The 11,109-nt window shown below is 39.5% G+C and overlaps 1 protein-coding gene across 1 annotated transcript in view; it reads right to left on the reverse strand.

Annotated features, from left to right (window-relative positions):
- Positions 1-11,109, reverse strand: part of LOC109912277 (proteasome activator complex subunit 3) — a 33,281-nt gene that overhangs the window by 8,282 nt on the left and 13,890 nt on the right. The window contains exons 5-7 of the mRNA XM_020511676.2: positions 9,895-9,943; positions 3,112-3,224; positions 1,149-1,217 (exon numbers count right to left, since the gene is read on the reverse strand). Of these exons, the coding sequence (XP_020367265.2) occupies positions 1,149-1,217; positions 3,112-3,224; positions 9,895-9,943 (231 nt within the window). The remainder of the gene's footprint in view (positions 1-1,148; positions 1,218-3,111; positions 3,225-9,894; positions 9,944-11,109) is intronic.

Below are 11,109 nucleotides of genomic sequence, written 5' to 3' on the forward strand. Positions count from 1 at the left end.
TTTAACTTTCAGTGACAAGACTGGTATCGAAGAGCAAGAAATGTTGGCAGGTCCAAAAAAACAAACGGCAGTCTGACAGAAACAGATCCAAATACATCACCCAACATGTCACCTGGTGAATTGTGTTCATTCACACGTTTGAACAGCTGAGATTTTTTACTTTACGTTTTAGTTTTCCAGTGTTCCATCAGGAGCACTTCATACTGGATTCTTGACTATGTTTGACAGTTAAAGAAATAAATCTAATGCAATAAATGAAGTGATAATAAACTAAGGAAGCACTGTCAATGATGAACAACAGATATGAAACTGTTCCATTAAAATATAACATGCACATATTAATTACCTAATGCATTCTAACTGAATGCATATGTAGATAAAATCATCAGTTTCAAAATATGCCTACGCAATACGATGCCCTATCTCATTTATTTTCTTAGCGTAACAGGCAAAGCTGAAAAAATGATAGTGCACACTGAACTGCACAAAAACAAAAGTTGCTGGAAAGGTCAGCAGGTCTGGCAGCATCTGTGAAGAAAAAATTCAAGAGTTAACCTTTCGGGTCCAGTGACCCTTCCTCAGAACTCAACACTGAACTGGGCCTAGTGACACAGACATTTGATCAAAGTTCATTATAGATGTGTTAATATCACTCTGAATAGGTTGATTTTGTCATATGAATGGGTAAGGTGGGACTTGAATCTAGGCATATTTGGCACTTGGGTTTAAAAGCAGCCCAGGCTGAGGTGAAGGCAGCCACATCCTAACGAGCAGCAAATTCTTCGTGAGAAACAAGCCTGGATGCTCGGAGGAGATGCTTTTATGAAGATGCATTTCCACAGAACAAAGCTACCCACAGTTCAACAATCAGAACAGTAATCAGAGTACAGGAGATTGCACTCTTACATAGTTGCAATTATGCAGAATACAGTGACGTTTACCATACAGCTGGTCGCACTGCATGATTTGACAGTGCATGATGCTGATATGCAGATAAAGAAGCAAGGCCCTCCAATTCCAGCTAACAACTCCCAGCTTGATCAACAGGGTGAGGAACAAGATCCCTAAATGCAAAATAAATAGCAAATCGAGGGTGTAGGAAATAAATGTGAGGAAATTGTTAAAAAAAGCGCATGCAATGATTGTACCTGAATAGAAACGCCAAAATTGTTGCCATCTTCTATCCTTGGTATCAGTAGCTGAACCCACATTTTAACCTAGGGCAGTTCAAAATAACTGAGAATGACACAGCTGTACAACCCACACGTACGAGAAATTCAGATACCGCGTGAATGACGACACTACAAATACAGCTTTTGCATCTGGAGTCATTATTTTTATTCTCTCTCATATATAGTAATTCCATATGGGAGAGAGAAAAAGAATAAAATGTTCTCTTGGCTTTGACCACTGAGTCCTTGCCAAAATCTGTTTGCAGATTTCTACACGTTTGAAGCTTGGAAAGAACTGGAGCACATGGTTCTTTCTTGCAGCCAAATTAATGAAGTTTGTTTCCTTGTAGCTTATTAAAGATTAATATAATTTCTGCATGCTGCTTTCATTGAGAACACCTTTAGCTACTTAAAATCACAATTCAACTTGCTTCTGCAGGCTTCGTATTTACGTAACTTAGTATTTAGTGTTAATTTACATAGAATAAGGTCAGACATATGAATTAAGATTCTTTACCAAACGAGTCAGATAGTTAAAAACCAATCGTTTTTTGTAAATGAAACTCAACTTTTGTTCAAACATGTATGACTAGACTTGACATGGAAACAGTATTATGGTTCTAACTCTTCGGGTAGTTAATAAAACCATGGAACTCTATACATGGCTGTACCCCTTAGTAGCATGGATCTCAAGATGCACATTCTTCTCAAGTCAAAAATTGCCCCTGAACATTGTTACATAGTCAATGGTTATACAGTCAATTTCATCACTCAGATCATGGTGAACATAATTCTCTACCACAGAGAGGTGCGAAAGCTCTGTCATTGAAATCAATCTATTCAGAAATTGATCGATATCTTGAGACTATGACATTAATAGACATGGAGGTAGTGTGAGCAAGTGGCACTGAGGCACACAATTATCTATGATCTGACTGAATGGTGAAGCAGGCTTGACAGTCTGGTCTATCCCTGTTTTTATGGTATATTTGCATCATATCCTGTAAAACATCGCAATGTCCTGAGGCAGAATGGGGCTGGAGGGAGTGCATTGACATTCCCTACCCATTTTAACCTTAGACTGCTCAATTTCAATCCAAATAGAGTTGACCTCTCCTCCTTGCTTTCCGTTTAGATCCCATATTTTTTCACCTGTATCTTTACAGTCCTATAGATCTGAGAGGACGTTTTCAATATTTTTGTTTACCTTGGGGCCTATTTACTGGTTTCTCATTTCTACTTTTCACCTCTTTGCCACCAGAATGTTGACTCCTTGGCGCCAATCACCCCGTATGCATCTTGTCGAAATTAACAATATTTTAGGAGATGTACATGGCTGAATAAAGTCAAGATATTCCATATGAAGATTAAAAATAACAGACAACAAGAAGAGCAATTGGCGAAAGAGTTCCAAATGTTCATTTCCAATTCATGGGGCAGTACCAGGAATTTTACCCTATTATTGTATACAACTGAGTCTGTATCTGCTTTGCGTTAGTATTGGAGGCAAGGTTCCAGATTCACGCTGGGAACAGCAGCCAGAATGAAAGTTTCTTCCATGTTACAGCCTCATTTGTAAAGAACAGGCCTGAAGGTACAAGACATTAAACAAAAAATATGGAAAATTAGGTGAAGCATACTTCATCCAAGCTGCAACTATGTTTTTTCAGTTCCACAACGGTTCTTAAAAGTGCCACTAAAGAAATGGTAGGGATGTCCTTTCCGCTCGGGATTTCTAACATGGTTTTTTCCTACAGCGGAGGATATGTCTGATGGATGGAATTTCTCAACATCATTGAAAAGTTAGTCCTCGTGGGGCCATGCTTACACTCATCTGCACCTAAATGCAGAATTGTTCCCTGAAGTCACAATCAAATTTTGCTAACTGCACAAAGCCGAAGGCACACCAGAATGACAAGTTGCAAAATATGTCACTTACTGTGTTGCACTTCTCCATGAGTGTCCTGATTTCTGGTTTAATTTTCTCAATCATCTCAACCAGCTGCTGGTTACTCTTCAGCATTCCATTTGGAATTACAAACACCTTTGTTCCTATAATTGAAAAGTGTAACAAAGACCACAAATCAAGCAATGCAAACTTTAAAAATATTTTGTTCAGTACAACGTTGCCATATTTAAAATAAAAACTTTGGGATCAAAATTGCTATTCCCCAACAATAAAAACAGAGGCTGAAAACACACAGCACGTCTGTCAGATTAAGATGTTAACTTTGGGCATTGGACCATTACCAGATGTCCTAATGCCAAAAATATTAAGCGCTTAAAAGCTGGCAGATTTTCTGAACACTTCCTGCAATTTGCACTTTTAACTCTTGCAGCAATTCTGAATCGCAAAGTCTGAATGACTGAATGCCAGCTGTGAACAATCTCTGTTGAACTTACCGCTACGGTTTACTGCCAGGGACTTAATCAAGACTGCACATTGAAAAGGCATGGCATGCTCCCCTCCCTGGAGGTGGAAAGAAGGGGAAATAATGTGGAGAGTTTGCCATGGCGAGAAGGTGACCACCTTCTCACCAGCTTACTATTTAAGGTCGGGGTGACAAGGTTCATGGGTGAACTTCACGACTTGCCACCAATTAAAGTCCTTAACTGGTCACTGAATAGCCACGCAAAGCCCTCAACTTGCCACCTGGTGTTATTGGTTCCATGGTGACCTGCTGCTAGGTTTTTTTTGGGGAGGGGGGGGTCCTCCATTTGTTCCAATGTAGGGGTGGAAGAACAGATGGAAGGTAAAAGGTTTGGCCTCAAAGTCAGAAGCCCTGTCCTTGTCTCCAACCTTCCCCTCCCTGACAGTCATCCTCCTCAGCACAAGAGTATAAAAAAGTACTTACCATCTTTCCACTGGATATACTTATTCCTCACCCCACTCCACCACTGACGTGTAGGCCTCAACAGAGATAAGACCCCAGAAGCTTCTGGGGACCCAGGACAGCAGTGCGGAGGCCTGAGATTTATCGAGAAACTCAACCACACTGGTTTATCAGCTTTTACAATGAGCTGACTGCTGGAGGAGTGGGTGTGTTTTCTTGGTAAATTACAAAGTTATAAAAGCAGTGAAATTGTACTGATAAGAAATATAAAGTACATGAACTTAAAGTGAAACATTCCAGATATCCAAAGACATTTCTCAGTTCCTCCCCAATGATTTTCCCACTAGTCTCATGTTCATTAGCTATTTTTAAAAGTTTTTTTCATTGTTTACAGTTCTTTTAACTGATGGTAAACTTAATATTTTCCTGTTTTTCAGCAGAAAATACTCGTGTGCAACACCAAACATTAAACACCAAAGTAAGACTTCCTCGAATCTGTCCAAATGTCTGTTAACGGGTATACTATCTACAATATCAGAGAATCTTCTGCCTCATTTCTCTCGTGTTTGCCGTGAAGGAGATCATGAAACTGTAGTAAATGACGAATGCTGGCACTCACTGGGAACTGGAGGCAAGTGGTTTTCATTCAGGATTGGTTACACACAAGAAAAAATGTCCCATTTACACAACTGATTAAATTGCTCTACTACATTTCCTACTCCTAACGCAAGAGCACTAACAAAAAAAAACAAACAGTCACGAATAACCTCCCAGGCGATTGACCCATAAAACCCAACCTGTTCGACCCAAGGCCCAATGTCTTCGACACAAGGTTTTAGTCACTCCTCCTAATTAATGGATAATGAAATGTCATTAAACCTGAAAAGTTAATGCTGTTTCTCTATTCATGAATATTACCTGATTCGTTTTGCATTTATAGTGATATAAAGGTCCAGGAGGCCACCAGTAAACCCACTGGTTCTATGTTGACTGCAAAGCGATCCAATCAGATCCATATCATCACTCTATCACAAAAGTTTTTCAAGCTATTTCCCTCAAGTGCCTACCCAATTTTATTTTGAAATCATTCAGCACCTTTGCTCCCAAATCCTTGCAGCGAGTAAGTTATGTTTTCTGTTAAGCTTGAATCCATTCTACTACTTGTTCTGACCTCAGTCATGAGTCTAATACGCAGCAACTTATTGTTGAAGATGTTTTGAAACAGTTTCCATTTTCCATGAAGGAGAATTGATAAAAGGCTGCTGTGATGCATCTGTGCGTACACACCATAAATGAAATGCAGCCTGTAATACAACGTCTGCATAGCTCTCAGTGCCCTGTCAAACAATTGCAAACCACAAGATGTCTTTGCTGTTTCTTGAGGCCATTACCCCTGAATAGCTGAATTGCCGTCAGCCAGGAAATTAAAGAGGAAAGTGCCGAGATTAGTTACATGCCCCTTAAGGGAGATCACAGATGGGAAAATGACAACAGAATACAAAGGGTCTTTTAAAACATCGGAAAGAAAGCTCTACATAAAAACATAAACACAGTCAACGCTTTGAAGGCTACTCTCAATGGCTCTGCATAAATGCGCTTTCATTTCTTGGGGCCTTATTTACAATTAAGTTATAATGCATATGAGTTTAAAAGCTGCATTCCTATCTTATGCATGTGGACACAGTACTCCATCTAGTGGTGGCATTGGCCACATGTACAATCATTTTAAAGATCCAAAATATATTTAAGCTGATGCATTACCCTAATCTGCTCTTTGCTCCTTCAATCGACATCCGATTAAGTTGATCAAACATCAAACATGGCCCACTCTTTTTACATCCATGTTGTTGCTCTCTAAACCCATAACTTTGTCTTTGAAACCTTCCCATTAGGTTTCTGCAGCTGCCATAGAGTCAGGCTGCATTGAAACAGAACCTTCGGTCCAACCAGTCCATGCCGACCATAATCCCAAACTAAACTAGCACTTGGCCCATATCCCTCCAAACCTTTTTTATTCATATACTTATCTAAAATGTCTTTTAAACGTTGTAACTATAAACTACATCCATGACTTCTTCTGGAAGTTCATCCTAAACACAAGCCACTCTGTAAAAAAAAAAAATGCCCCTCATGTCTTTTTAAAATCTTTCTCCTCTCATCTTAAAAATATGCCCCCCTAGATTTGAAAACCTCCACCCTAGGGAAATGACAACTGCTATTCACCTTATTGATAGCCCTCATGATTTTATAAACCTTTTTAAGGTCACTCCTCACCTCCTACCTCCAGTGAAAGAAGTCCCAGCTTCTGCTTATAATTCAAACCTTCCATTCCAGGCAACATCCTGATAAAACTCTCTGAACCCTCTCCAGCTTAATAATATCCTTCTTATACAAGACGACCAGAACTGCACACAGTACTCTGATAAAGAGCAGAAGAGAAGAGCTCCACCAACGTCCTGTACAACCTCAACATAAAATTCCAACTCAAAGGTCCGGGGAATGAAGGCAAGCATGCTAAACACCTTCTTAACCTGTCTATATGCCGTCCAGGATTTGCCCAGATTTTTGATTATCCACCAGATCAATAGACAGTGACAGGTGACAAAGATAAGCATTTTACTTCCAAGTTTCTAAACTGGCCTGAGGTTGTTCCATCTTTTGTGGTTGAACTCAGCAATCCTTCTTAGACACCTGCATTAACCCACGAGATATTCTCAGCAAGACAAATGCCTGGTATTTAATCCCCATACTTAATATCCTGTCTTCAGAGTGAGGGATTAAAAATACCTTTCAGTGGGCACAATGATTTCAAGGGTGTATTTAATATAAACGCCCATTTAACCATACATTATATTTCAAAGAGTTTGCAATTATTCATTACTTTCCACCAATTCACTGTGCTCTGTGGACTAAGAGTAAAATAATATTCTGTTTTTTGGATATCCCAGATTTGGGCTACTGAATCTGTAATTATGTTCCTTTGTCAATGGGGACAATTCCTCCGCAACTTTTTAAATCTGTTCGCAGCTTTGACATAATTCAATCATTCTCTCTTTGGTCACTATCTGAAGTTGAACATGATAGTATGTAACTGTAGCCACTTCACCGCCATCCTCTAACCTTTCCAGTCTTGATTTCAAATATTGCCCTGACTGCTCTGCATATCCCTGAAGCACAACAGGTGCATTTTGCTCACTTAACACTATTGTCTTTGCTTAATCCAACCCAGTCTAACGCTTACAGTTTTCTAATCAAGGGTGAATTACTATTTTTTGGTTACATGGAACATCTAATCACTAGTGTGTGTCTGGCCGACATTATTCACACAGTCCTTAATTAGCAAACTGCCTTATCACGGATTCAAAGCCAAATATCACTTCAAGTGAGTCAATGCAGTTCCCACAATATACAATTTTGATTTATATATGGAAGATAATGATATGGCAAATTTACAATAACAATGCCTCATTTTATCATCACAATTGCTCAATGTAACTTTTAAACTGACAACTATTTTTCCAAAAGTAATTCTTTAATTTTATAGCCCTATTTGAGTCGAAACATCCTCCCCACTCAGTCTGTTCAGCATCTCTTCCTCTCTTCCAACAGAAATGTCAGCATTACACAAATGCAAAGTAACTAAACCAGACAAGTTATACAAAAGGGTTAATGGAGACAGCATAATGTTTTTGTGCTAAAATAACTGTGTAAGCAAATTATACAACTTCAGACAACAAACTTCTGCAGCTCAGAGCTCCATAATACAAAAAGCTTTGCTCAGGCTTAAAAAGGCAAATTTAAAAAGCAAGTTTTCTTTATAAAAAGCAATCAACACACAATTGTATAAACATGACAAGATATCTGCCCAAAGAAGATTAAATTTAGAAGTCTGAATTAAGTACCTAACATTAAAACCTACAACACTCCTGCCCTTATGCCAAAGATAATTTTGGATGAGCAAAAAGATCAAACATTTAAAGGGTTAAAACATCTGTCTATTGCTATTCTTGGAAATAATACCATTTTTTGAAACATTGTTGGTGTGCACTTAATGGCCTACTGATTTATTACTGATAATCGTCATAAAATACCTACAGCGGGGAAACAGATCCTTTGGCTCAACAAGTCCACACTGATCCTCTGAGCATCCCACCCATCTGCATGTAACTTAGCTAATCTACACATCCCTAGACATTGCTGGCAATTTAGCATTGCAAATATAGCTAACATGCACATCTTTGGACTGTGGGAGGAAACCGGAGCACCCGGAGGAAACCCATTCAGGCATGAGGAGAATGTGCAAACTCCACACAGGCAGTCACCTGAGGGTGGAATTGAACCCGGGCCCTTGGTGCCGTGAGGCAGCAGTGCTAACCACTGAGCCACTGTGCCACCCTGTGTTATTGGCAATCAGGATTTTCTTTTGAAAACTGTTGGATAATATAATTTGGCACAGTGGCTCTATGGTTAGCACTGCTGTCTCACAGCGCCAGGGATCTGGGGTTTGATTCCAGCCTCAGGCGACTGTGTGGAGTCTGCACATTCTCCATGTCTGCGTGGGTTTCCTCCGGGTGCATTGGTTTCTTTGGACCACAGTCCAAAGATGTGCAGGTCATGCCAAACTGCCCTAGTGTGCAGGCTAGAAGGATTATGGGAAATGCAGGGTTACAGGAATAGGGTGAGGGTGGGTGACAGTGTTTGGGATTGTCTGCGGAGGGTCAGTGTGGACTCAGTGGGCCAAATGACCTGCTTCTACAACTGTAGGGATTCTATTAATTTTCTGTAATTCTTCTTTTCAATTCCTAACTGTTATTGATTGTTTCAATATATGAAACTTGGCTGTCTGGGCATTGTTTGAAAACTAAACTTACAGTACCAACCCACAGTCTAGCTTGCCATCAACCTCTGCACACGCTCACATGCAGAGAATGGTGAGTTATTGGAGGTTTGCTGTCACATGTCCAACTCTTGTGCAAGTAACAGTCAAGAAAAGGAGAACAAAATTCCATCAGCTAGAGACTATTCTGAGACTGCGGTGTAAGGCCATAAGCATTTAAACAAATAGTTATAATTACAAACAAAAAGATTATCTGGACCAGAACGCTGCCAACAATAAATACTGCCCCTCAGGCCAACTTCATTAAAAAACAGTTACACAAACAAACTGGAGTCAGAAATATGCAATTTTAAACAGGCTTTTAAGTTACATAAACAATATAGAGAATAATTGTGCAACAGGAAGTTACATGGTTATAACAGACAGGTTATTTTCTCAGCCAAGTGTTAAAATAGGAATCGTGGGGAGGATTTTTTTGTTAGCTTCAGTATCATTGAGACTAAATAAGAACTCTCGCTCGCTGGAAACAACTACTGAAGCAACATTCCCGTTGACAGCCTTCTAACTGGTCACCTATGAGTTTCCAAACTAGCAAGCTAGAGTCTCAGACAATAAGGTGATCTTGGAGTTGTAAAGTTAAAGGACTATTTCAGAGGGGCCAAACCAGTAGGATCCTTGGACTGGAAGGGAAACTACATTAGTGAAAGTGTTGGTGCCAAGAAGACAGCATTTGCTGCCAGAGACCCCATCTTTGGGGATTGGAGACTTAAATTCTGATGGTTGCCATGGCCTGCAACAGGGAGGCTGCTGTCAAAGATGTGGTGTCTGTTGCACATGCCTGGACATGGAGTGTCCAACCCAAAAATCTCTCCTAACCGGGGCTTTGTAAATCAGCTGCCCTCCTCTGCTTCCCACGCTAATTCAAAAGGTGGCCTGAGCCACTTCCTAACTATTCCCCCAGTCCCAGGAAAATTCAGCCTTTGGTTTCAGAAAAGGGTCATGATGACAAACTATTAACCCAAATGCCCAGCTCCATGCAAGCATCCTTTACCTGGACAATTACTTTCGCCATCTTCCAGTTTTCTCTTCTTAATGTTGCGCTGAAATTAAAGAAATATTTAAAATCAAATTCCAGCATCTGGGAAGGATTAAGTAAGAGATATAACTTGAGAAAAAAAAAAGTCAGCAGAAGCCAAGGGGCCATAAAGCAGATGTAAAATAGCTTAAAAGACCAATTAAATATATACCTGAAAATTAGAAGGAAACACAAAGTGAGCAGTGAGGAGACAATATTTAAATATAATTGCAATATGCAAGAGGCAGATTGTAAATTGAAAGCAAAAGGGCTGTCTTAATCTGGTTTTCTTAAGTTGTTCTGTAAATGTTCTATTATGTTCCACTGATGCTCCTTGTTTTTGCTCATCAGTTTCTTGGAATTGCTCTGCTCATTCTTGCAGTACTCCCTCTTATTTGTCTGGGAGGGGAATACTGAGCCAAGGGAGGAACATCTGCAAAACAAGAAACCAGCTCGGCGAGCCAACCAACCTCAAAACCCACAACCCGAGCTACAAATCTACTCCAAAACCTTAGAGGAACCTCCTCATTTGTTGAGAATGTACATTCATTTTGGCTGATTGAATACCTATTAATACAGTGGAAAAGTTGCACTGCAAACTTTTGGGTAAAGCAAAAATTTAAGGTCTACGTTTTAGGAATGTAACAGGAAGATTTAGAATTGCACTAAATGTTTTGTTTCGGTTCGAACAGAGACAAATGATGTGAGGAAAGGTCTTTTAATTTTGATAACCAAGTAAAAGTGGACTAAAATCTAATTTCCATTAGTCATGAATCCAATTCACAAATCTGCCAGTAATTCGTGCACAAATGGGCAACATCATTGGAAAATCAAAAAGAGTGGCTAGTGTAAGAAATACAATAAAAGCAGGAACAGCTGTTTTGAAATTGACACTCAGGCATTTAGTGAAGAGGCAAATGGGAAGCTTTAATCCACACTACACCGACCGAGGATTGTTCTTATGCCAAAATTGGAAAAGCTCTCATAGTTCACCGCTGACCAAAAATTTTTAAAAAAAGTTGGAGCACTTGAGAAGTAAGAGATTGTTCTATTTGTTGATGTTTCTCTTCAAGTATTGCTTCAATTGTTGTTCCCATAAAACTCTCATATAGTGAAACGTACTGCATTCAACAATGATAGATAAAGTGCAAAAAATGACAGCTCAAGAGATTTCAAAAAATCAACAGAACA

Source organism: Rhincodon typus, chromosome 30, assembly GCF_021869965.1.
Source record: "Rhincodon typus isolate 14 chromosome 30, sRhiTyp1.1, whole genome shotgun sequence".
NCBI lineage: Eukaryota > Metazoa > Chordata > Chondrichthyes > Orectolobiformes > Rhincodontidae > Rhincodon > Rhincodon typus.